We start from the raw sequence: 27,747 nt of genomic DNA on the forward strand, positions 1-27,747 counted from the left end.
ATAGGTTTGAATTTTCAGTTTTCGCGGCAATTCCCGAAGGCTCGAATATCGCGATGCAGCTTGATAAATTCTTCGAAAGGTCCGATCGATCCGCGGTGTCCAACGGATATGTAGAAAGTATACTACACGCTACTTGTAACGTAATTAAATTGATAAACAATTTACTTACAACTCAAGATTTACGAAGAACAAATTCCGAGAAAAATAAAATACCAATGTAAAATTCAACTCAAACGATAATTTATACACATTGAATGCAGGTGTATTCTCAAAAACTGTTCCATGAAATTTTCAGCAACGTATAAATACTCGCGCCTTACTCACATCCGCCCGTTTCTCCCACAACGTTCATCGGAAATTCTTTGAATTGAACGATATTCGTTGTACGCGTAAAAAAGAAAACCAAAAGTACAAGAAAGTATCGAATATAAATTCCCGCAAGTGTCACCGCAAGATTTTGCTGAAACAAAAATCGAGCGATTCATTCGTCGCGGTGTGAACACCTTCGAGTATTTATTTCCATTCAAAAAAAAAAAAAAAACACCACGTTCTTACATGCACAAAATGAATCATTGTTCCCCCGCGAAGAATAAATTATTATCCCCCCCCCCCCTCGATCCCGCGTACAGCGATAAAGTCCAGGGTTCCTCTTCGGCGTCGCGACGCCCCTGTCCTGCCCGGAGGTTTCGAGCAGCGCGCATCGGACGGCGCACGACGCAGGAACCGCGAAGCACGGCGTCTTTCGGATCAGGTAGAGGGGTGGGGGAGGGGTCGGGGTGGGGGAAGCCGACCGGCGGAGTGGATGGATAGCGTCAGCGGGGGCGGTGGCTGGGAACCGCCGTCCGCCATCACAACGAACCAACTCCTCTTCCACCTACCTAACCAACCATCCCGTAGTTTTCGTCCTATACGCGCAGTCCCCGCGATTCCGTCTCTATATGCGCGTGTTGTTAGGTCGGGAGGTAGAATCCCGGTTGTCCACCAGTGCCTGCTTCAATACACTCCCTGCCATGCCCTAGCACCGGTCTTACTACGGGCGCGTTCCTCTTCTTTCTTCCTTTTTCTATTCTCTTCGTATTGTACATAAATATATATATATATATATACACATACATACATACATATATATATATATATATATATACACACACAAATAAACGCAAATTACGTACATACATTAAACACGTCGTTGAAGAATACATAAAGAAAGAAGAAATATGTATATATATATGTATGTATATTAATATCTGTTTATATATATGTACGAATGCATATGTATATACACGTATATTATATATTTACATATATATGTATATATATGTAAACAAAAACACGCACGCACACACGCTGCACTTGGAACCTAGTGTATGGATAAATAAACATTCGTTTGGATCGGGCGTTTTTTAATTTAAAAAATCACAAGTTTGAATATTGAATTAATTGAAAGTTAAAAAGAAGAAGATCGAAGTACAAGAAAGAAGAAGCATTTTCGTTCATTCTTTTCTTTTTTCCGAAAGCTAAAACCAAGAGGTGGTGAGGAAGTACAAGAAGAAGAATAAGAAGAACGAGACAAGAAGACGAAGACGAAGAAGCAGAAGCAGAAGCAGAAGAAGAAGAAGAGGGGAAGGAGAAAAACAATTTCCTTTGTACCGAAGATCCAGACTATACTATACACCACATCATACCGTTGCTTGCAGCCTAGGATTCTTAACAAGAAGAACAACGAGTACAGCATCTCGTGTCATCTCGTCTCGCGTCACCTTTTGTCATCTTCGTCAACTTCTTCGCTTTCGCCGATATTTATATACATATATATATATATATATATATATATATATATATATACACACAAATATATATACGTATATATAAATGTGTACGCGTGTGTATATAAACACGCACACACATACATATATGTATATACATGTATATTAACCGTGAGCCCTTGCGTACCCCGAATATACGAAAAACAATAGCTGCCGATGGAACGAGATTATAATATACAACACATACCATACAGGATAGATAAAAGTGTCCGAGGATTAAAGAGCGAACTATTGTTCGTATGTGTGCGCGTGAGTGTGTGTATTTATTTATAAAAATTTTGTAACATAAGAAAAACAAAAGAAACAAAAAAAAACAAAAAAAAAAAAAAAAGATAAGAGAAACCTAACGTACACCTATGTGCTGCGCAGTGACGTGAGTGAATAATAATAATAAGAGTAAGAAAAAGAAGAAAAGTAACGAAAGAATAAAGACGTCAGTGCGATGACGATTGTGGAGGCGACGACGGACCGAACGATGTAAAAATGTAATTTTTTCCTGTAACCGTGAGAGAAGTTTGTTCTTACCACGTCGTGGATGATGAACGAAAGACGTGGAATACTGCATAAGTCTTTTCGCGCGGACGGAACAACGCGCGACGTGACATCTTCGCGTGGATGAGGAAAGAAATTAAAAATTAAAAAAATAAAAAACGTGATCGTTAACGACGTTACGCAGTTTTGGCAGTTCGGACACTCGCGAGTACTCTCCGCGTGTGTAAGTGTGTTGTTTGTGTGTGCGCGTGTAACTTTAGTTACAATATAACATTATATCGACGTTACACCAGCAAGTACGAGAGCCCGCCTTCACGAATACTCGGGATCTCCGTAATAATACCCCTGGACTATTTAAACGTAGTCGCAAACGCGCAACGCCTCACCTTGCCAGGCAATCAGAGGTAGTGTGAACGTTTTTAACCTCGTTTTTAACGCCGTCGTTCGAATCGCCGATATATTATAACAACAGCCAAGTTTAACAGTGTCGACTTATCTCGACTCTGCGGATCCGTTTTATCAAAGCTTTCGCAGATCGCCGCGACGACGCGGGTTTTTCCCAAAAATTATCCGTGAGCGGCTTTTGATCGTCGGTCGACGAAGAAACCGGGAGTCGACGATTAATACAACGCAACGCGTCCACGGAGAGTGTGAGAAACGACACACGCTACTCTGCCACACAACTACCACAACTATAACTATGCTCTTTTACGAAGCACACGCAAGCCGCTATCACCGTATTCTTCATCATCGAACGTTGCCTCTCTGACGCAAGCTAATCTCGTCCTCCTCTCGCTGTCACCGCGTTTATCTCTCTCTTGTACTCTCCCCCGTTCTCGCCAATCATTCGACAGCAACAGCAACAGCAACGACAATAGTAGTGATGATAATAACGACGGGGACAACGATTTAGAGAAAAGATAACCCGAGAAACGATATATTGACAATATATATATACATAATAAAACGACGATAACTGTGCAAGTCTGACACTTCGATTGTCTTTTGTTGTTTTTTTTTATTTATTTTTTTTTTATTGAAACTTATCGAATAAAAATCAAGACAACGGCAATTCTGTTCAACGTATACTTTGTAATCAAGATAAACGAAAGAAGAATGAAAAGCTTTCGTTAATTTTACACCGTGTTACGTGAAAGCGTTTTCTCCTTATCTTCTACGTTCCGTTGTCACCTAGTGACTCTGTACTCTCCCTATCTTGCCTTCCCTCTCTGTTTTCGACAACCGGAGTGCGCGTGTTTCAAACTCGATTCGTAGATGTAAGAGTTTCGTGCCGGTAGGCCTCGCTGTCTTTTTATTTTCCTTCTTTTTTTTTTCCCCGCCCACCTCAAATGTTTAACATCCACGCGGCCATATGCGGTTATAAACGCTGGAGAGTATAATTACAATAATATTCTCAATATTCCCTTCGTTTTAAAACGAATAAAAAAAAGTAAAAAAACAAAATTAAATAAAAAAAAAAAAAAAGAAAAAAAAGGGAACGCTGCATGCGAGTGTAACGGAAACAGTGAATAAAAAAAATAAATAATCGATATAAACAAAGAAAAAGTAACAGCAACGGCAACAACGGTAGTAATGTGAAGAGTGTGCCCTAAAACCTTAATGACTGGAGGCTAAAACGGTCTAATCGTCCATCTTGTGCGTGCGGTTCGCTGAAAAGTTAGACGCGTTTCCGTCGTGGTGATGCCGATAATAGAAATATACAAACAAGTAAATGAATAAATAAATAACAAGGAAAAAACAAGAGGAAGGATATTCAACGTATTCACACACAGGAGAGGCAAACACAAAGGCAACGTCGATGAGACTGCCACTGTTTTTCAGTCGCTACCGATCTACCGTGAATTCATAGCAATCAAGATTTCGACCGCTCACTTTCAACCCTTTCTTCTTCCCCTTGGTCCTCGTCGTCGTCGTCGCAGCACACGCGAATATGAGCATGACTCTTGTCAAGAATACGTTGAAAGGTGCGTGCATCAATGAACCATATTGAATTTATATGATTTTTCTTATATTTCAGCCCAACATTGCAGAGTTTCACGTCGAATTTCAGGTCACACAAGCATGGTCGGTGTTTCTTCTTGTTTTTATCCATTTTTTTTAAATCGCATTACACATCCCGAACGTAATAAGATGTTGAAATCCATGAAAGAATGTTCGACAAGCGACGATAAACATTTTTCACACAGCGCAAAACTGGCTCATGATCGTTACGTGAAAAAAAATCTACATTCAGTTTTCCCGAGCACACGATTGAAAGGTTAGAGGTGAAAAACTACAATTCCTGATTCACAGGAGAATCGGACCATAGAATTTTCACAGAAGCGTTAATTTTATTCGTATAATTAAAAATGTGAAAAATTCAAGTAAAAAAAATTGAAAACATATCAAGTCGTTATACACAAAGTCGAAATATAGAAAGGTCGAAACATGGAACAGCAAAAACGAGAATCTGGATACGATTCTACATTACCAAGAGGAATTCTGACAATTTCACAATTTGGCATTATATGTTCTCAGCTTTGTAATCTTTCACTTCTCCATACTTGAACTTTAAAGATTTTTAAATTCTACATATTAAATTTTTGCTTTTTTCAAAATTCGATTCCGTTGCCCTCCGATTTTTTCATCTTTCCATATCCTTACTCCCCCCCACCCGATTGAAACGTTAAGCTGTGAAATCTTACCTCGGCATTAGCAAATTTTCATTCCTCGATTGATTGTGAGAGATAAAAATTAATTGGACAAAAGTCTGCACTCCATGACGCGATTGCGATTAATTAGATCACCGCATCCGTTCAACGACCCATTGTCTCTCTCCTCCTGAATCATTCCGCTTGATAAAATTGACTTTCCTTCTCTCTTTTACAGCGAGATAAGTTTCGCGAACGAGCTGCGGGCCGCGTAGCGCGAAAAGAATACACTTGACTTAATTTCAGTCAGCTTACACACGCACACACACACACTTGTCATATAATCAATTCGTTGAACGTATTTATAAAAAACAAAAAGAGAGAAGGACGATGATATTTTCACCAGCGGTTTTAAGCTCGTGTGAACACCGGACGCATATATTTCCTTATATTATACGCATATACGAACGAAAGAGAACTATAGCAACGATATATTTAGCTGGAGGAATTTCTCCGCGCCGTTTCTTTTTCGTAGATCACCGTGTGAATCGCGTATGTTCCTCTCGGTTCTTTGAGTATAAGTATGTAGGTATGTATAGGTATCCTTCTCCACCTCCTCCTCCTCCTCCTCAGACCGAAGCGTCACACGTGTAGCCTCCTCCTCGATCACGACTCGCAAGCCGACTCCGTCATCGTCGTACAAAAATCACATCGTCATACGCGAACGAACGAACGAACGGACGCATGGCACATAAATATCTATAAAGTCTGTATACCTATATGCATACCTGGTTGTTTAATCATAGATTTATATTAAACTCCGCGCCGTATGGTTTCGAGGTTTATCTGTTATAACCGGCTACCTTCCTATTTCACACCGATACGTACATTCGAACGTTTATAATATTCGAGGTGTAAATATTATATGCGGGCTTGATTTACATATCATGCGTATACGCGAAACAGAGAGTATTCCCGTTTGATAATTCACTTATGTGTTTACTACTTTTCATTATGCAATATCAGCTATATTTCGATCATCCCAAATTGTTGCAACATTTGTAAAGTAAACGGATTTCGAATCTTGTTTTCAAGAGAATCCCTAAGACGCGATCCGTGCCAATTTTGCAACAGAAAAGGACTTGGAATTTTGCAGAACGTAAACAAGTAGAAATTGTTGCAAACGTGTTTGTACAGTAGGCAGGTATCATAAACCGCCTGACGATTAAACAAACGTTATACTCGCGGTCAGAGGTAAAAAGTAATTGCAAAACAAACCTCGTCTCATATTGAAATTATCAAGTTCAATTTATCTCCGAGGTATTATAAGTACAAGGTCCGCGTACAGGTGATTTTTATCTTGTTTTTTTCCCGCGAGATGTTTATATACATTTACATAAATATACCTACATTAATATGAGAGTGCGGCGAAGAAGTCGGCGTAAATATTATGATTACCTAGGGAAAAAATATAAAGATTTCAAATATATATATATATATATATATATATATATATATATATATATATATATATATATGTATATATGAACCGACACACGAAATTTCCTTGCCTCATTCTGATTACTACTACGTGGATTATTTTTTTTAGATAAGTCGTATTTCAATCGAGAATTAATATTATAACGAAAGATTCGAACTTGACTTGGAATTTTTGTTTTTTTTTTCTATTTTCGTCGCGCTCTTTGATCTCGTTTTGCTATATTTCATTAATCGCCGAGTAATTTGCCACGAAAGAAGTTCAAACGAACCGTAACAATTTTCGATTTCCTACAATAAAATCGAAAGGATCAGGGAGGCCACAACTTTCGGTAAGAAAAAAAAAAAAAAAACTTGCAGTAAAACCTTTTGTAAATAAACACTTGTACAAAGTTACGATTTTGGCAGAGATTGCGTAGCACTTCGTCAAACATATAAAAATTTCTTTCCTATATTGTTCACAATTAGAACACATACTTTGTTTCATTTTCCCGAATCTGCGGAGCGTTGTTTTTCACGTCTGATGCAAATAATTTTTAAATTATATATTACTGAAGTTACAAGAAATTATTATTCATGTGTTTTCTACGGAGAAAAAAAAAACATAATTTCCACGATTTTGCCAACTGTAGGAACTGTTATGCGTAACGTGAAGTTACATAGGTATGTAAATAAGTTGGACGATATATGTTGTTGAAATCCCGTCTTAAATTGCAATATGCACCGCCCGACACATCGTACATCATCGTACGCACACATGATATGCATGACGGTCGTTTTCGTTGAATTAGAATGACATTGTATTAGACTAGACTCGTTAATAAATGCTCCTCGTTCTTTTGTGCAAGTTTAATAACATTGAATACAGTAGCAGCAGCAGCACTTAAATTAGTTAATACGCCGACTCACTATAATTTGGATTGTTGCACACGAAATGATTATACGAAGTTGAACTTTGTAAAATATGAATAATTAAGTTCCGCTTTCCGTGAAGCATTTCGTTGAATTCCGTACAATCCCAAAATTGTGAGACAGCGATCATTCCTTCCCAAAAACCTATCGTCGCATCAACGCCGTACGATCTTCGATCTCGTAAAATATTCAATTTAATCCACAAAACGGACGTGAACTCCTGATTCCTAAGAATGATGTTTCTTTCTCGAAATATCGTACATGTACGTTTACACACGCGGTGTTACGTTATCGGTATATAAAATTCATGTAGTAGAAATATATAATCATGTATACCGTGCAACGTTTACAGGTATACGCGAAGCACAATTTTAGAACTCGGCACAAATTATCCGCAACCAAATGTCTTAGATTCTCCCACGTTTTGATTACCAAACGTGCACGTCGTGTATTATTCCATAGAAACGAGTAATGACTAATAAGTATTACGTATTTTCGAATACGTATGTATTTCTGTCCACGCCTGCTGACCGTGCATTTTGGAACACATGCACGTACAGCAAACTACACATGTCGCGTAATACGGAACGATTACGTACTTCGTCTGCAGCAAAGCGTGCTCGAATTTCAAACTCCATACATGTCAACCTTCGATCAAATTTCAATCTCATGTATCTCGCGGATAACGGAGAGATGAAAGTAAAAAGGATGCTCGGTTCACCCCAAAATGCAATGTAGAAATATTATTTGTACGGGAATGGATCGAGGAATCGATACTTTGTACGGAATTGTTAATATTTCTCCGCAAACACCGCGATTCTTGTTACAAAATCGACGACTCGGTCGTTTTTCATTGTGCCTGCACCTACCGAAATTTTCACACCTCTGGCGCCATTCTTGCAGCATGCTGCTTGATAAATGTGAAAATGAAATTTTTCCAGCCAAAAATAACTGCGATACACGACTCCTCTTATTTATTATGTATTGAAATTGAAATTGTTCACAATTTTGTACCGAAGAACAAACAATAATTTATATAACCGAGACAAAAATTTGCTTCTATAACTAGTCCTCATAAATTATAATTCACGACTGTAAATTAATACACGCTTATTATTTACTCGTAACAAAATAAATCTGTTTAAAATAACCTCATAATTTCTATCGACCGATTAAAATATATTCGTCGATTCAAGTTTTTTTTTCTTTTTAACATAATATCACAATACCTCAGCAGCAGCTAACGGATTTTTTTCTATTTTTTCCTGCTTCATCTTTTGAATACGATAAATTGTAACGTCAAAACTGCAAGTGCAGGTTCAATATACTCCTTCATGAAATTGTGGCGACATAAACCGTACGAGTACCATATAATATTAACACGTTTACCCTGCATACCCTACATAAAACCACACGAGCAGGTCCTTCGCGTTAATTGTTAATCAACCGCTTCTATACACGTACTTGAACATCGCCTATATTATATGGTATGCCTGCAACATTTACTAGATACCACGCACATGCATGCAAGACGTCATGCGGACACCTATAACCTATGTATAATTTTCTGCGTATACGTATAGTAGTCGGTCGGCACATGAAGAGATTAAAGAGAGCGCCGTGAGGGGCGGTTGATGGGAGTGCGCAACGCTGGGTTTGCCGGGGGCGGTGGCGGGGGCGGGGGGGGGGGGGGGAGGTATGACGTCACGTAACCGTGGGCTGCGGTCCACGAAAGCAATCGACATTTCGCTTCGCACCCTCTTTCTCTCTTTCTTTCTTTCAAACTTACTCTCTCTAGCTCGCTCGAATATGACATTGTTTGTACTCTCTCGGTGTGCTTCCTCATCTCTTTCTCTTTGCATCTTCGTCCGTAACGTGCGTTATAATATGTCGATTTTCCAACGATACGTAATTAAATTTTAGTCTTGCGACGGTGGAAATTTTTTTCTTCCATGCTTTCGGGCATGTGGCATTCCATGCGAACTCGACCTTACTATTAGAAGAGGATAAAAAATAGTGAGGGAAAATCATTGGTCGAGTTGACATGGAATGTCCCGAATATATATATCGATTTACCGGTAAAAATTTTTGTCGTTGAATCGATTCAAATTAAGATTCGAAGTGAATGGTTTCAATGGAATACAAAATCAACACGGCTACCGGTGTCGGAGTGTTTGTAGTCTCATTTACGCTACACCAAGAAATTCATGTCTACCTGCACGTGTTTCGCTTTTTTATCTTCCAACATTATGAATAAAAAATATTGACGATAATAATCATTGTGGTAATTCGTACCTGATATGCATCTTCGACGTGAGAAGTGGCATCATCGTCATGAAGCGAGTAGAGTTCATCATTTGTCCCAAGCGTTCCAAGTATGTACAAAGAATTATCTCCAGATTAACCAAATATCGAAATAATTCTGAAAATATAAGAAAAGAAAATTGTATTTGTCAGATGATACATTTGAATCCGATGTGAGAAAGGGGAGGAGATAATATCCTTTTGAAGTTCAGGATAAATTTTCAACGCGGCGAAAGTTTATACGGCCATATATACGTACAGGGATGAAAATGACGATTTCCGGTGTCGACCTTTCTCTATCGACAATTTCCCCAGTTTTACGAACTTCAATCAGGTTAATAGCGGATTCTCCCCAATCGAGTATTTTTTGTTGCCAAAATATTTTGGCTACTCTGCTTCAATTCTTTCCATTCGGCGAAACGCCGCTTTCAACAATCGTCACGTATATGTATATTTATACATATCTAAAAATTTACTCCGCTCGCGTATTAACACATGCGAGAAATTATCCGCAGCCACAACATAATAACTCTCAACATTCTAATCAACGCTTCAATAATCGGATACACGTATCAACAAGCGTTGTCTCATCTTATATAAGTTGGACAAGTACTAAATGATACATTGTATTATATAGTGTACAACATACTTGCGCATATCATCGTGAACAAATTATGCATATTCTTTCTTTCTTTCCTCATCTCTTTCTCTTTGCATCTTCGTACCGCATCCGCGTGCATCATCCATAGATGAACAACAAATGTCGAGAGTTACAGTCGATGAAATGATCGCGGTTGGTCGGCGAGTGAGGCTGTCGGAGTAGTGCAGTGCACCTCGCATATATATATATATACCTGCCCATCCCCCCGCTCTCTTCTCATCTCCGCGACAATAATTGTCTTCCCAGCTCGCGTGCAAGCATGTCGGTTAGTCGGCGAGGCGGAGGAGAAAGAGAAAGAGAAGTGAGACGGAGATGGCGGAGGAGGATCGAGGCTGATGCATCATCAGGGGCAGTAGCAGCAACAGCAACAGCAACAGCAGCAAGTGCGATGGTGGACCGCGCCCCATCCCTGGTCGCAACTCACCGCAGGCTCAATGACCTCTCTCTGAGAAATCATTTACTTCATGCCCAAGTAGAGCCAGTGAAGTTGTAGCGATCGTTCGGGGTTGTCCGCCCGTAGAGTTGGCGCGCTCGTAGCTACATTCGTTGTACGATTGTTGTTCCTCTCCATGAACTATCGTGTAACGTTGCATTTCATTTATACCTCGATACCTAACTCGCGTATACGTATCTCGCATATTTCTCCGCAGCAGCATCTCCGCATATGCATATGCACGCGTATTAAAACAGTGTATAAATGACACGCACACGCGTTACGAGTATTCGAGACTCTCGATGGATGGACGGTTGAATGCAAGCGCAATGCGCGCGCGCAGCGCCTCGCCATTGGTTAAATTCACCTACCATTCGTCTCGCGTTATAATCCCTGTATAATAAGTTTCTTCTCTCCGCCTGCCTACTTCTGCTCATAATTAGTGATCATATATTTCGTACCTCCGCTGCTGCGGCGTCTTCTTCTTCTTTCCTCGAAACAAGCGTGTATTTTATTAAGTTATACCTGGTATCACGTAGTACGTAGATTACGTGTGTGTGGATACATACATGCATTTGTGCCTACTCGTGTATTTTATAGGCGTGGGTAGGTACACGTGGCTATCGACGGACGTGGGCGTCGGAGATGCGCAAGCATTTCGACTCTTCCCGCATGATTATCAACGCTTCTCTTTTTTATGAGTAACAGCGCGCCGGCACCCGCGCCTCCGATATTTAGGTATCTACGTGATATATGTATATATGTATGTACGTATTCACCGCCGGTTTCGCGCTACCTCTGTCGTAGAGAGCGCCATCTTGTCACACGGCGAATAATCTTGCCACTACACGGGCTGCACGCATACAGTACACGCTGTATGTATAAACGATTGTTTTTATTTTTTGATCTTTTTCCTGTGTGTGTGTATATATATATATACATAATGTAAATACAATCAAATTTTATCATCACGACTGTCGTCGGCAAATTTCATTGTTCATGAGTCCATTAAGTTTTATAGGGTTTGACGATTGTGACGAATAGAATGTATCATGAAATTGAGTGTTTATTTCTGTAATGATGACATATTACGTTCTGCGAGTTAATCTATGCGTAATATCGAAGGAAATAAATCTTCTTACGGAAAAGAATGAGATCAATACTTGTACTTTTTTTAAAAGCAGATAACATTTTACACGAGTTTAATCAAGAATAAAATTCACCCTTTACATCTGGTAATGATAACGCGACAAAGTATCTCGTTATAACGTATAAATACCGGAGATGAATTCCGGAGTAATTTTGAGGATCTAAAGTGGCCAGAGATTATTACAGCTGAAAACTAATTTGGTCCGGCAGGAACGCTGATAAGCCGTTGGTAACATCTGGTGTCGGTTAATTGTACGTACCAGTAGTAACGGATATTCTGCATTGTTTCAACGAAATGATAGAAAATTGATGTTTTTCACTCTGTCAAATTCTGTTCGAAAAAATTAAATTTATACCACTCATTGTCAGGCAAAACTGAAATATCGTTGACACGTACCTACCATGTAGATATGTATGTATGTATAAAACAGAAAATCAACTTGATACAGGTGTTTAATTGAAAAGAAAATTACAAACTATTACCAACGTCGTAACGTTAACATGTGTAATCACGCAACCTGTAATCATTGAACCCATACAACCACGTATCTCGCGGTTAAACCCACCGCGGGTGGCGCCATCTTGTTACGCGCCTTCAGGCCGCATCTCACATACGCATACATACATTGGTATACACACACCTTGATTGATGCCTGGTTGTCTTCCGCTTCTAGCGGCTGATAATGTATACTGTACAGTAATGTTCATTATAATGCCTTGGGTTTCTGGCTAACTTATTTCCCGTCCGAAATAAAACGCGAGTTCGATTCTATACGAATTATGTGACAATGACTCTCAATCTCTCACAACGACGGTTGCATCGCCATAATCATTGTCACATAATTCGTATAGAATCGAACTCACATTTTTTTATCGGACATCGAAAACAAGTTAGCCGGAAGATTAAGGCATTAGTAAACATTGCCCATGCCAAATACTCATTATTCGCACCCTGCAATAAATTCACACCTTTTATAAACACCTCAGCTGTTACCCGTTTCGACGACGTGAAAAAAAAAAAAACAGAAAAAATCGATTCACCTCGATCTACACCGCGGTAAAAGGTGTTCAGGGGGCAAATTAGTGTCGAGTAACACCCGAGATCCGGTAGCTCTTGGTATAGTAATCGGACTCGTGGAGAATCGGGCCTAACCGAAATACAGGATTATGAAGATGGTGATGATGATGATAATGATGATAACAATAATAACAATACTAACAGCAACGACGACGACGACGACGACGATGTTGTTGCGTGGCACTGCGTATAAGCAGACATATGTACATAATGCAGGAGAACGCGGACGTGTATAAGGTGGTTGGTTGGGATATATATCAGAGAAACAGTAGAGTGTAATCAAGCCTGCGCACAGCAGGAACGCGGACTCCGCTCGGCAAGGGTCACGGCTGCGACCCGTTTCGGAGTTCTTATCGCGTTTGTTAGCGGTTAAAGTTCGACCAGAAGAGCCAGAAGCGAGACGCGCGAAGCGGACGAAAACACCGCGCTCTCCGTGATTAGTGTGTAGGGCTCGCACACGGTTAGTTCTCGTTCCTCCATTCGTCACCGGCCTCTGTAAACTAAACGTAGTTCAACGGTACATGTACACACGCATGCCCGGATAGGTATTGCTGAAATATTCCATCGCGGCGCGCGACACGTGGAGACAGAGACTCGAGCTCACAAACACGCTTCTTCTTTTTCTATCGCTCGGCATCGTACTTTCAACATTTTCATAGGCGTATGTGGACGCTAAAGATTATGTGGAACACACGTTAACGAGACGGGCGCATTTATATCTTATATACTGAAATCATCCAAACATTCCCTTAACTTCGTGTCACGTACCATGTACTTGTCTTTTCGTTACTATATTCTACGTGCAATATGCGCAGAGTTTTATATAACTTGCGTTACGCGTTAATTGTCAAGTTTGTAAAATTGTAAAACGATCAATAGTACGTGCAACGGATGATGGTTTGTCGCATAATACTGCAAACAACAAAAATTGTCCTGTAAAGAAAAGAGATATTGTCAATCCTTGAATAAAATTTATTGCACTGACTTTTACACTATTATTTTACCCTTAGCTCCCTTTTTTTCGGTTCTCTCTTCTCGATATGCGTACTGACGAATTTCAAAGGATCACCAATGGGCCATGTAATCTTATACGATCTCTTGAACTCCCAGTAAGAACTACTCTTCTAAATTTCGCCATACCCTCTTGTAGATCAACGTGTTAAGCGGAGTGGCTACCGTAATTTGTAATTTCCTAACATTTTCAGGTTTTCCAGGATTCCACCCATTAAAGGGTTGCACCCTGTTACATCCAACCATTTACCCCGACTATCGCACTTGAATAAGAATACTATATGTATAGTTTAAGATGAAGGTTTGTCATACTATGAGGCTTATAAGTTATACGCATATAGGTATAATATAAATTTCAACGATTTGAACTATCACCATAAGAGCGATAAGAAGTGTAATTTATTCCTGCAGCGCAAATATATATAATTTTACTTCGTAAACAAGCATGTGAGTTAAAAACCGGCGTATATGCACCACATTGCCGTCAGAGATCATAAACTATACTTACATATAATATATGCAAGTCAATGAGGATTTATCCGAAGCTTTGAGGCTGACACATCAGGAAAACTTGACAAAGTCGTAACGAAGCTTCAGAAGATGAGTAGTTTTCGCCCGGTTCCAATCAATTATGTTCCATGTGCGTCCAGATATTATATAGAAACAGCGTGAAAAAGTAGTGTTTTTTTGAAAAAAAAAAAGAAAAAAAAAGAATCTCTTCGCACCATATTCTTATCGTGAAAATTTCAAAAAAAAAATCGACCAGCTGCGGAATCAGGGTACGATATGCGTATAACGTAAGTCATGTAATTGAGAGCGGTCAAATTGATTCTCCCGCGGACGGATTTCCGCAGTAATGGTTATGCGTACCTATAGGAACGAGGCGGAGGTAGGTACCCTACGTATATTGCACGTGTAATTACGATAGGATAGGAGAAGGTGGTCAGGATTGTCACCGTCTGCCCCCGGCCGTGCAGCGCACGTGCCTCATTTAAATCCCACGATTTACGACGGGGACGAAAAGTTACTAAGGGTTGAACGACCCTGGTGCCATGTGCCACTTTTATTGAGCCACCCCTGAATCCGCATTGACACACGAGTCGGGGTCTGACCGAACAATAGTTTGAGAATTGCTAACCCCATCCGTTACTGCAACTGCCCCGTAGGCCGCAGACTTATATACAGTAGAAAATGCCTACCCCAAATCAGCCGGATATACGTACGCGCCAATTGCTAGACTTTGGCACCAAGTGACTCAGAGCCTATTTGACCTTCGCTTTGTCTACGTATTTTGCGGTTAAGGTGGTTGGGTGGTATAAAATCGATACTTTTTGTTAATATTGCTATTCCGGATAGTTGTATTGGGGAGGAGAGGGGCGGGCAAAGTTTACTGAGAGAAATTCTTAGTTCCGGTTACCGCTCAGTCCTTGACTATTTTCATTTTTTACAACGACCGAAAAATATAGTTCTAGGTATAAAATGAAAATTAGTTTTCTAGATGTTACCAAAAAGTCTAGTATCCGTTACTATTCTTTCTCATTACGATCACTGTTACTAGATTTTCTTGTAACTGTTGCGAAAATTTAACGCTTGTGCAACGATAAATTGATGTTAAAGCCTTATTTGACTAAAAAAGTAGAGTAGACCGAACAAACTGATTTTGCGTTGAAATTACCAAAAAAAGGATCGACAACAGCGCAAAATGGTTACGCGAACCTCGTTTTTCGTAATTCCAACGATTATTCAAACAGTTTTTTGAACGATACTTTTTTTACTGAATTTTTCTAGTTACTGTAACAGATGAAACTTTTCTCAGTGTGGGCCTATCAAGGAAATAATGTTACAAGTTGAGATTTTAACCGCTGAATCTTCTGGTTTTAACCAAAAAACAAAAATCTAACCGAAGACTATTATTATTAAGATTATTACATTCACGCGTTACGGAGATCCGTTTAAAAATACAAAAACAACAAATATATACTGGAATTATTGTGCTCAACCCTCGAACTATATGCTGGATCTTCTAGGGAACAGTCGATTTCTGAATATCAATTTTTATGAACAATATTTTAAAAGTTTTGAGTTTGCCAACTTTCGGACAATTTAGTAGACACTTTGAGAAGAAACCCTGATTTTTTTCAATTTGTTGAAATTCTAGAACTCTTTGAGAAAATGTATGTACGAAAGGTGTTAAAAAACAAGTCTACAAACGGTGGTTTAAATAAAACCTTAGATATCGATGAGATTCATTTGAAATCACTTCGAAATGGTTAAAATCTATGAAGTTAGTTGCATTTCATTCCATGATGGCTCGTGATATTCAGAAGACTGTTTTTCCCAAAGTCACTGAACCAGATTCTCTTATTTTGAGTAGTCATTTCATCATTGCCGTTTATTGATTATAATAAATATCATATCGGTGCTATGTTGTAATATTAAATATTTAACAACGCCGACGTGATAAAACAAAAGTGTTTCCGTAAATATGCGTAAAACAAGTTTCCGAATAAAGTAAGTAATTGTAGAAGGAAATCAAGAGAAATATACGCTAGATCTTCAACCATTTCGAAGCGAGTTGAAATGATCCTCAGTCTTTATACTGGCTGCATTGAATGCCACTTAATTGAGATATTATAAGAGTTACGTATCGTTGACCTGTCAAAGTTGCAGCTAGCACAATTCAACACAGAATGTGAATCACAAATAATAGAAAATATCTTCTGTTCCACGCAAAAATAATGCCAGAAAATCTATTCCTGCAATTGAATTATCCCCGATTCCAAGAATATATTTTCTGGGCGTTATTCTCGAGTGAAATAGAAAAGTTTTTCAATATTTTTGATTTGCCATTGTATGTAGAATTACGCTATCACTGGAATTTTCACGACACAGTAATGTGAAGGCTCTGATAATAGTTAAAATTAATAAGTGACTAAATTTATTATAAATTCAGATATCCACTTGAGGAAAATTTTCTTCGATTCGAAACTTGAAGAGGTTTAAAATCGGTGATTTTTAATAATTATATTTTGATACCTTGATCACTGAAAGTCATTTGCACTCCATATTCAAAGAGACGTCCACGGTTCTCTGTACGAGGAAAAGATATGTACCCGAGCAAATACCGCATCAATTGTATTTTTCCTTGCGTCGTTGTATTAATCGCGCAACAAATGCGGTTAGCTGGAAAACAAGGTATAATGTACTGATAAGCGGCTATTTACGCAAATACTACATGTATAATAAAGTGTGCGAATTAAATTCTTGGAAACAGTCGACTGTAACTGGAACATTATGAAATTCCGTTGACCTTTTCGATGCGAATTTCGAACGGAATCGCATCAAAAAGGTCAATACATATAATATACACACGCTTTATCTGTTCAAATATTAAGTTATAAATTTTATGTCTACACGTTGTCACTTTGTAAGTTTGCAATCTACTAGATACGGTACATATTATGTATATAATTAAGCAGATCGTTATATAGATAATTTATTATACGCATCGAGTTAATCGCTGGTTTAATTTAAACGCACAAAAACAACGTAATTTCTATATTTTTTTCTCCTTTAATATCCATACCGATTGACACTTCAGCATCTATTTGATAAAGTTGTTGTAACGCTGCCTGTAATTCGGCGATATTCGATTGAATTAAGCAAACGCGTTGGAGGCATCAGAATCGGAATGCGAGAAGTTCCGAACCCGTTAATAGCGCGTTTTTATCCAGCTAAATTGTTTGTATCAAAAGAAGTAGCCACGCGTAGTTACGCACATACGTGCACTTACGTGTGTATAAATATAGGTGTAGCATACGTGTGTTATATTATACGTAATGCGGATTACGTCAGCCGAGTTCATGTCGAAACGAGAGCAAGACAACAAAAATATAGGAGAGAATAGCGCACATTCAGCGGACCAGAGATGATAAAAAATAACCGACCGGGATTGCCTTTGGCATTTAAAACTGTATAAACAATTCTATTTGCGTTTTATTATCACGAATCATTGCTGATTCTGCCACTTCATGTCTACCTATACATACATATATATGCACATATTATATATATGTATATATATATATATGTATGTATAATGCAATAACTTAGAAATTCAGGAATTCAGGTACAAAGTACTTTCGAGCTACGCACAATTGAACCCGATCGACCCTTTCGACTTTTCTCTCTTCCGAGATATTGTTGGCACATACCTGAAGTTAAGCGTAAACAGCGCTTGTTTTCCTGACTGAAACGATGTGTGCTCAAGAGTCTACGAAATGATAAGAGAAGCTTGTATCATTTTATTGTCATTGCTCACGAATTATTTATCAAAAGCTTTATTCAAGTTAATTGATAACTTTGAGACTCGAAGAATACAGCAAAAAAATTATTTGTCATCCTTCCTTTACCAATATTTACGTAAACGTGTTTTATTCAAGAAATATTGAAATAAGAAGTGATTTTTCAAGTTGTGTTACGTGGATCTAATAATTTGTGGGATATTTAATTTCCAGTTATGCATATGATACCGAGGGCTGAAAATGACTTTATAATAATGAAATTAAACAATCCTCAATACATACAAATAGCAAGATTCGTGATTTTCAGGCGACAATTTGTAATTTTTCTTTTATTTGAATTAAAAAACTGATGTTACTTACACATGATGTAATTGAACTACAAATACGAGTTAAATAACATTCCTTGTGACTATGCGAAGATTCTCTTCGCGGATTCCCGATGGTTCGCAACCCACCCCGATGATTCATTTCATGTGTAAAATCCGCGCAGCATTTATATTTCAAACTAACGATAAAGTTATCGCAATTTCGCGAATGAGTATCCGTAAAATACTGCAGTTGAGGATTCTTTTTCACGCTCGATAATATAATTATATTTTAACAGTTTTCCATGCTTGCTTCCAGGATTTTTCTCCACTTTCTCGGAACACGTTACTGTGTCGGTTAAGGAAAAGTTACGGTAAATTTTTGATGAGAAACAAAGAAATATTTCATGTTATAGCTAGCTTTCAAAATTAATACTTTCGGCAAGATATACTTGATATATTTTCTAATAAAAGAACTAATATTATTCTGCCATCACTTATATAATTCGAAAAGAGAAAGTTTCAACCCTTGAGTGGCGCACTGGGATCTCAGAAACCCCAAAGTGGAACGAACCCTCAACTCCCGTTTCACGAAAGAAAACATTTTTCAACCGACTATGTATATCTCAGAAGTGAAATCTTAAATCCTTACGACTTTGCCAATGCATAAATAAATTTCTCGACCAAACGCCTATCGTAAGTAAACTAAATTAAAAAAAATCAAGATACAACCATATCACTCTGAGTTATGATCGAAAATCGCGTGGAGTATACCAGAGATCCCGGTGTGGCGAATATGTCCCAAAAAGATAGGTGTGGCATCCGAGGGTTAAAGCTATATATCTTACTTCTGCGATAAAAATTTCGCAATTTATCTAATAAGTTAGCCAAGTCAGTGGGGTCTAAATCTTAGTTCTAAAATCTTCGAATATTACACAAAATCTAAGAAACTCGGTGTTGAAGCTTTTCCTGACAAAGAAAGTTGACACAACTCGATATGGATTACTCAGAATTCCTGTCGAAACCTAGCTGATTAGACGTATGTGTACATTGATATATTTTTAAATATATCCTCGTCGTGAGCTTATTCAAAGCATATTGATAAATAAATTTAAGCGGTAATGGGGGCGGCTTTCCATGCGATACAACCAACGTACATACGTCCAAAGATTGAAACATTTGTCTGGGTATGGGTAGGAGAAAATTTGACGAAAAAAAGGGTATAAAATTGACGAGTTGGGTAGGTACAGAAACAACTGCAGCCCCTACATTGTAGGCGTAACCGTTTGCCAGAGTCGGAGAGGAAGAGAACGGGAGGAGAAAATGGGAGAGAGTACGAGAATCGCTAGCCAGATAGAGTCGGATAGATAAAAAGGTGGGGGGCTCACAGCGCAAGCGCTATTTTCTCATCCGCCCTTCTCTCTTCGCTTTGCCTTACATTTCGAACCGTTGACTTTGTCCCTTGGAGGTCCTACGGTCGAGCGAATGAAAAAGGAAAACTAAAGGTTCACTGAAACCTCGAGATGCTGTACGAGATGTATTACATTTATGCGACATGTATATATATGTATACATATATACGTATATTTATATGATATATAGAGAACAAATTTTACGATCAAACGAGATTTAATTCCGACCCTTCGTAACCGAAGTGATCACGCCATTTTTTCGCCAAAAATTGACCAACTCTTATACAAAGAGATAACGAAGAATAAATCCCGAAATACCGACATTTTACCTCATACCGCCGCACAAAGTGTCTTTCGCTCGTATGTTGTATTCGGAAAAAATTAATGAAGAAAGTATAAGATGATTACAAGAGTAATGATCTCGTATTTCTGAAAATTGAAACTTTCTATGAGATACGATGACTTTCGAATTCGAAATGAGATGAAATGTTGCGTGTCGACTGAAAATGAGTCTGTTTAACAAAAATTTTGAAATAAATTAAACCCTGATAACGTGGGCTAAATCTGTTCTATCTCTAGATATGAAAGTGATATTGAAAAAGTAAATAAGTCTTTTCTCTTTACTGTTCGCAGGGTGTAGCGAGGATGAGGCAGGTGCCGACGGCTCGGCCGAAAATGGAAAACGGTGTCGGCAGTGTAGCATCCTTTGCGTGAATCCAGCAGCCTATCGGCTCCACCTCGCTGACGTCCACAAGACAAGCTACTCCAGCAATAAGCAGAGCGTAAATTCGCAATTCACGGAAGCAGTGAGTTGAAAGAAAAAAAAAAAAAAAAGAAAAAAATCTGAATCCGTTGACGTTTCAAAATTCCGGGACATGTACGGTGTACCTAGCTAGAAATTAGAAATTACTTCTCATCCATGGATGCGTTCGTTGGAGATGCATCATACCGTTTTACACTTGCGCTTTTCCGCGGAGTATAGTTTTACACTCTCCGCTAGGTGGAGTCTTACCGCCAGTCTGTCTCACGAGAGGAAACAGGCCTTTTAATCCAGTTATAACTATGATCAATTCGGATCACACCTTTCTTTGTAAATGATAGCAGATAAATACTTTTTGAAAAAAAAGCATCGTCATCGATAATTTTTTCACACTACTTGCAATCAAATGATTACTTTAAAAATAGTTTTTACGATAAAGTTATAGGAATGAATTACGATATTCATGCTTGGGTATCAGTGAGACTGGAAAATGAGTAGAACATGGTCAATTAATTAGAATCCGTGACGATGAAAGGCATAAATTTGTTTAGAGTAACTCAAGTAAAGAAAGAAAAAAATAAATAAAATAATGGCAAGTATAGCAAAGAATTTTCCTTTACTTCGGAAAATGTACACCATTCAAATTTTTATACGATTACGCTAATTTTGCGTAAAACTTAAAAAATTGATCCAGACCGCGTGAAATCTATAATCTTAAGTTGGAATGAAAAATTTGGTAACAATTGTAATATTGATAATAACGAGTCACCGCATTTTCGTGATTACAGTCCTGTGACAAGTGCAGCAAAACCTTTGCCAATGTCCACCGATTAATCAGGCACATGATGAGTCATGACGACAGCGAGCATTTGCGAAAATTTAAATGCACTGCCTGTGACAAAGCGTTCAAATTCAAACATCACCTCAAGGTAAAAAAAATGTATAATTTTTGAAGCTTTCAGGATTTTATCTGTATTCGAATCATTCCATTAATTAAATCCTGCGAGCAACAACTCTACATTAATGCAATTTGATTTTATTATTCAACTTCACAGGAACACTTACGGATACACAGCGGAGAGAAACCATTTGAATGTAACAATTGTGGAAAAAAGTTTTCACATTCTGGTTCTTATTCGAGTCACATGACGTCCAAAAAGTGTTTAATCGGCAATTCAAAGAAGTCTCGACAAGGCACAATTGGTAGTGCGAACAGAGGGCCTAAGAAGTGTCAACAATCTTCTCAGGGTAGACGAGACATCGACAACATGCTCGCAGCAAATAACAATACCTATCTTCCGATCCTTCCAAAACTTTCCCCATCCGAATATCTAGATATTCAGCGCGAAGGAGGTAAGGATGATGATTATCATTTTTTATTTGTAGATACATAATAATTTTCTCGTATCTGTCATTATCCAAAAAAATTTGTACGAATCTCGTCATTACCAGTACAGAATTTGAAAATAATTTGTACTCAATTTAGACTCTCTAACGTCCTGTTCATTTTTTAGGTATTTACGACGTTCCTACGTTGTTACCTCGCATGGTGGGCTTTAGTAGCTACTTTCTACAATCGTCCCTTGGTAAAATTTTGAGTCAACTCCATTCTAAGAGGGTTGACGAAGTGACGGAGCAGTTTGAGTCCCTTAGAGAAACCATGAGTCCGTCTACCGCAGACTCGGAAGGTACAGAAGGAACCGAAGGAAAAGAATCACCAGCCTTAACAGATCCTCAAGGGTTGGATGCTGTGCGACGTATTTTAGAAACAGTAAATACATCTGTAACTAAACAACTTCTAGAAGCCAGTGTAAAGAAGTTGGCTTGCTCACCCGCAAGCATCAAAAGAGACTACGACGAAGACTATCAGGTGATTTGATGTATTGCAATATAAGCCTCATATATTTGCTGTTAAGCCGTCAACTTGACTCAGCAACTGCGTACCAACTGAATATTGAAAAGAAATTCAAAGCTAATTGGAATGCATTGTTTCAGGATCAGGATAGCGAAATGTCTAGCGAGATGACACAATACCCAGACTGGCCATCCACGGATCCGTATGATTCGCAAAGCGAAGGACTGGCCGCAAAGTTGGAGGATGCGAACCAGAATCAAACTGAGTCATCGGTAGATGATAGTACTAAGAATAAAACAGTGGAAATGGAAGTTGATATTTCGGATCAAGACTCCGGAGAAGAAGACGACGTAAGCCATACCATGAACGTGGAAGGAGGGCGAAGAGTTAGAGCACGGTCTTTGATAGACGACGAACAGCTAGCAGTACTTAAAGGCTACTACGCTATAAATCCTCGTCCTAAGAAAGAGGAAATCACTATGATTGCAAATTATATAAATTTTTCAACGCGAGTCGTACAGGTAATCGAAAAATATTGACCAGGATACTCTGCTATATTTTCCGGCCTGTGCGGACTCAAGTGTATATTTGGGCGATTTCTGTAAAGCAGATATAATTTCAATATTTTACCAGGCTGAAGTATGAATTAAAGGGTGAAATTCGTTTTTTTGTGTTTTTTTTTTCTCCGTTTTCTCAACATTTCAGTTCACCAAAAAAACGGTTTCAGTCATGCAGAACATGACAAAGTAAACTCCTTACGATAGAAAATGCTCATTGCTTAATTCACGCGGAGATCCCTATTAATGTGCATTATTTTTTTTATTTAAACAAATATCTGAAAAAAATGATATTATCCGTAGGTTTGGTTCCAAAACTCTCGAGCAAGAGATCGCAGGGAATCAAAAATGCCTGAACTCTTACCGCTGTTTAATGCTGGTAGTCAAACAACAACCGAGCAACCTCTAGATCTGTCAAAGAAGGACGTACTAACAATTACGGCTGTAAATGACATTACTGGTGATAGTTCGAGTAAAAATTCCAACAAATCAAACTCAACAGTAACAGAAGACATTCCTGTGACTCCAACCCCTGACATAGACGATGTTGACGATGCGCCACTCGTCATTGACGAAGAAACAACTGACTCTATCGACATAAAAAATCAATCTACCACTGTGGATATTATTTCCAAGGTAAGAATCAAAGTTCAACAATTCATCGATATTCGGTAGTCGTTTCAACTACTGAAAGACTTCAATTTATAATTGTGGAAAATATTTTCAGAATCAATGTCAAACTCCAATAAAAAACGAGAATGACAGTGCAATACAAGCAGAAGTTTCAGCTAGTGGGGAAACAGAACAAGAAGGTCTCTACTTCTGTGACCAATGCGATAAAACATTTTCAAAGCATAGTTCTCTGGCGAGACACAAATATGAACATTCCGGTAAGTTGATCATATTACCCGTGCCGATTGTAGTGGCTGAATTCTATTCCGAATTATAGTACCAGATGATTGTCATCAAGGTGAAAATGATATTAAACTAATGTAGAAAGTGAAAGAATTTTTCGGATGCTTTGTGAATGTATTCTTTATTTCAATTAATTTCCACAGATTACTGGAGATAATTTGAAATTCAGAGAACTTCGAAGTCCACGTGTTTAATATAACTGTATTTCCTAATTTGTTTTAGGTCAAAGGCCATACAAGTGTGAGGAATGCCCAAAAGCGTTCAAGCACAAGCATCACCTGACTGAACACAAACGGTTGCATAGCGGAGAGAAGCCATTCCAGTGCAAAAAGTGCCTCAAGCGCTTCTCTCATTCGGGTTCTTATAGCCAACATATGAACCATCGTTACTCTTACTGCAAACCGTACAGAGAGTAGAGACGTGTTAAAAAAAAAATGTCTCTCAATATCCAAAGGTCTACTTTGCGCACAACCCAAGTACGTACGTACAGATGATCTTTTTATTCAGGACTTAGAGTAGATTTCGTTTTTTTAAATATTTTTACCACCTCGTGTTAATGTCTTTGCAATTACTTGTTTCTACGAGATTGGCAAAGCAAAAATTACAATGGCCGAATGCGCAGAAGCTGTTCATTATTAAAACAGTTGATCGGTTATCAATGGAAGTCAAAATACGTAAAAAGGTTTATGCCGTTGAAGTGAAAACAACTTTTTTCAATTTTTTTTCTTTACAACCTGCATTACATTTTGCCTATGAATTTGTATGCATTTGACACAGAGGATACCTTTACTAACAGTACTTCCTAAGTATTTTTAAGATAACACGAGCTGGTACACGCCGAAAATTTATCATGTTTTGCGATTTGCATTTCGTTGGTAAATGAATTAATCAGATCACGAGCAAACCGTGCTGCTTGATCATTCCAATTGAATATGCAATTTTCGATCATGTTATCATCGGCTGGCTATATATATATAATATATATATATATAGTAGTACGTATACATGTAAGCAACCAAACAACACGTAACGGTACCAAAAACGCATAATGCAATAATAATTCTATTATGATATAATAATAATATTAATAATAATAACAATAATAACAATAATAATAATAATAATATAATAATATACATAATATTTTATTATTTTTATTAACAAAATATTATATATACCGTGACAATAATAATAAAAAAAAAAAAAACTAATTAATGTACAAATTTGTTAGCTATACATTCGCCTAAGGAGTGCGATTTACATTGACAAAAATAATAATATTAATAATACAATACAGTGCCAGGCTATTATACAAATATTTACTCTCATACACGGATGTTGAATTCGCATACGTAATGTGCAAAAATGTGCTTGTATGCTGAAGCAAAGTTAATAATCAGGTTCATATTGAAATTTCGGCTGTGTTTCGATTCGAAAACCCGTGTTTTTCTCGTGTAACTCATTCAAGTTTATTGATCAGACACCGAAATGAATACTTGACCATTCCTTCAACAGAATTACAAGTTGCTCGCTTCAAAGTTACGAGTATTTATTCAAATTTTTTTGTTAGAATTTCATTCGTGTAAAGTATTAAAATTCATAGAACGGTAGAATATTTGGAGATTGATGAAAATATTCGCGCAGAAATTGCTTTAAACGTATTTGAAAAAAAAAACTTCATAAAATTTTGTTAAAATAACACATTCCGTACCAGAGATACGCTAAACGGTAAACGGTGACCATAGGAAAAGTTGAAAAATATTTTTGCACGCGCCAATCGAAACACAATCGTACTCTAAATATGATGTAAAAACCCTAAAATTCAAGATTGCCTATGGTTTATCTAAATATACATATTTTTTTAACGCTAATTTTGAAATTGAAATGAAAACATGCATCAAGCAATTAAAATATTAAAAAGAACACGAAATTAGTAAATAAAATTGGTGATTTTTTTACTCAATTACGAAATTGGATAAGGGCAATTAATCAATACGAAAATATTGAAATAACGAATTCTAAGATGTCTTGGCACAACTTTTGATAGAGCTTAACGTAAAGATCTTACTCTGGTTACCACAAAACAAAAAAGGAAAAAATAAAATAGGATCTGATATTTCGCCTCCTTTATCTAAATTACTTCTAACTTGATTGAAAAAAAGAAGGAAGAAAAAAAAACAAACTTATTATTATATTATAGTTGAGCTTCAGTGGCCCGGGACATCTGTCAAAGAATATTACGCGTAAAAGTATTTTTAATGTTGCGCTTGCCAAAAATGATGATAATAAATTATAAAGAATAATATACAATAATTTCATATATAAAGAAAAAGAGTTAATTGTCAAATTATAAGCAACAAATTTCTGCTTTCATCGAATTTTATGGCGAGACGTTCCGATATTTAATCAATTTCTGGATATCAGAAAAAGTTAAATTAAATTTTTACCTCCGTAAGGGTCGCAAGTATAACAGAAAATAAGAACTGCATGAACATTCTTTTCCAGAAACAAAGAAAAAAAAAATTTTCTAATATTTCTTCACTGATATCGGAGGCCTAATTATTATTAATCCTAAGTACGATATTATAAATGCTTCCAATACTGTACTATTAAATATTATTACGATATATTTGTATGATTTTGTTTCGAAGATGTGAATGTAAAACAGTATATATTCCACAAAAGATAATACTCAAGAACGTATTTTATAACAGTTTATTCATCTTTTTATTTACTCGTAAACACAAGTGATAAGTGATATTGTTATGAATAATAATACCAAATATAATTGCCATATAGCGTTTATCCAAATGCTATAAAAAAAAAAAAAAAAAAAACTTGTACTTCCTTATACAAAGGCTACGGTTATCCGCGTTGGGCATCGTGGTACAGATTGACGAGCAAGCAAGCAGATAATATGAATGCTTATAATACTCATTTATAATAGTGTTAATCGATTAAGAAATATATTTTTATATAATTATAATATAATATATAGGATATCAATAAAGGGTCGCACACATGCAAAGTTGCGGTAGTCTCATTTTTAAAACACTGACAAAGAAAAACCTCTTGATCATCTGCTACATGACAACATTCGCGTCTTTGCTAACGTCTTTTTTATAGATTTCGTCACAGGCTAAGAAGTTGATTTACGCGAATAGATTTTGTCGCAGCGGTAACAAGTTTGGCTCGGTTTCACGTTCGTTTTCATTACACCGCATACTTTTAATCATGATTTCATGTATGAAAAGTATGCTGTAGAAAAACTGTGCATGCCTTTTATGAAGAGAAATAACAATTTCAGTTCAAAAAAGGATCATTTACTTTACACGCAGTAATATTTATCTAAATATGTTTTCGCACTCCCCGCCCTCCCTGTCGAGACGCTCTCTAGAATTCTTCCAGGTTGTTGCCATAATTGTTGAAGCAACAATATACAAACACCATACGATGCCTTCCGTGAACGACCGAGCTTACCTAGTTACTAAATATTGGGACAAGGTGAAATCAAAAGTAGTTATTTCAGCCCATTTGTACATTTGAACGCGGAATACTATATATATATATATATGCGATATATACATGCATACATACATACATAATATGTTTATTTTCAGTAAAA

The 27,747-nt window shown here is 37.5% G+C and overlaps 2 protein-coding genes across 11 annotated transcripts in view; one reads left to right on the forward strand and one right to left on the reverse strand.

Annotated features, from left to right (window-relative positions):
* The window catches only part of LOC124294576, a 67,457-nt gene that overhangs the window by 25,749 nt on the left and 13,961 nt on the right, over positions 1-27,747 (reverse strand). For 2 of the 9 annotated variants that reach the window (XR_006904473.1, XM_046740394.1), the window contains exons 1-2: positions 17,051-17,342; positions 9,674-9,800 (exon numbers count right to left, since the gene is read on the reverse strand). Coding sequence is in view for 1 of the 9 variants with exons in the window: in XM_046740394.1 (XP_046596350.1) it covers positions 9,674-9,800; positions 17,051-17,144 (221 nt within the window). In the remaining 8 variants the exon portion in view is untranslated. Of the gene's footprint in view, positions 1-9,673; positions 9,801-9,941; positions 10,278-10,331; positions 10,567-14,522; positions 14,689-17,050; positions 17,343-27,747 lie in introns of those variants that run through there. The other 7 variants (XR_006904475.1, XR_006904479.1, XR_006904468.1 and 4 more) reach the window with 7 other exon arrangements.
* LOC107227648 (zinc finger E-box-binding homeobox protein zag-1) lies at positions 1,854-27,017 on the forward strand. 2 transcript variants are annotated; one of them, XM_046740266.1, is made up of 9 exons: positions 1,854-4,303; positions 20,669-20,841; positions 21,584-21,724; positions 21,851-22,148; positions 22,310-22,665; positions 22,791-23,000; positions 23,511-23,843; positions 23,935-24,097; positions 24,345-27,017. In XM_046740266.1, exons 1-9 carry the CDS (start codon positions 4,270-4,272, stop codon positions 24,536-24,538), a joined length of 1,902 nt encoding a protein of 633 aa, XP_046596222.1. In that variant the 5' UTR covers positions 1,854-4,269; the 3' UTR covers positions 24,539-27,017. The 2 variants fall into 2 exon arrangements, with proteins under 2 accessions (XP_046596222.1, XP_015524351.1); XM_015668865.2 differs by having other exon boundaries at positions 1,855-4,303; positions 22,791-23,171.

The sequence above is a fragment of the Neodiprion lecontei genome, chromosome 1 (assembly GCF_021901455.1).
Source record: "Neodiprion lecontei isolate iyNeoLeco1 chromosome 1, iyNeoLeco1.1, whole genome shotgun sequence".
Lineage (NCBI taxonomy): Eukaryota > Metazoa > Arthropoda > Insecta > Hymenoptera > Diprionidae > Neodiprion > Neodiprion lecontei.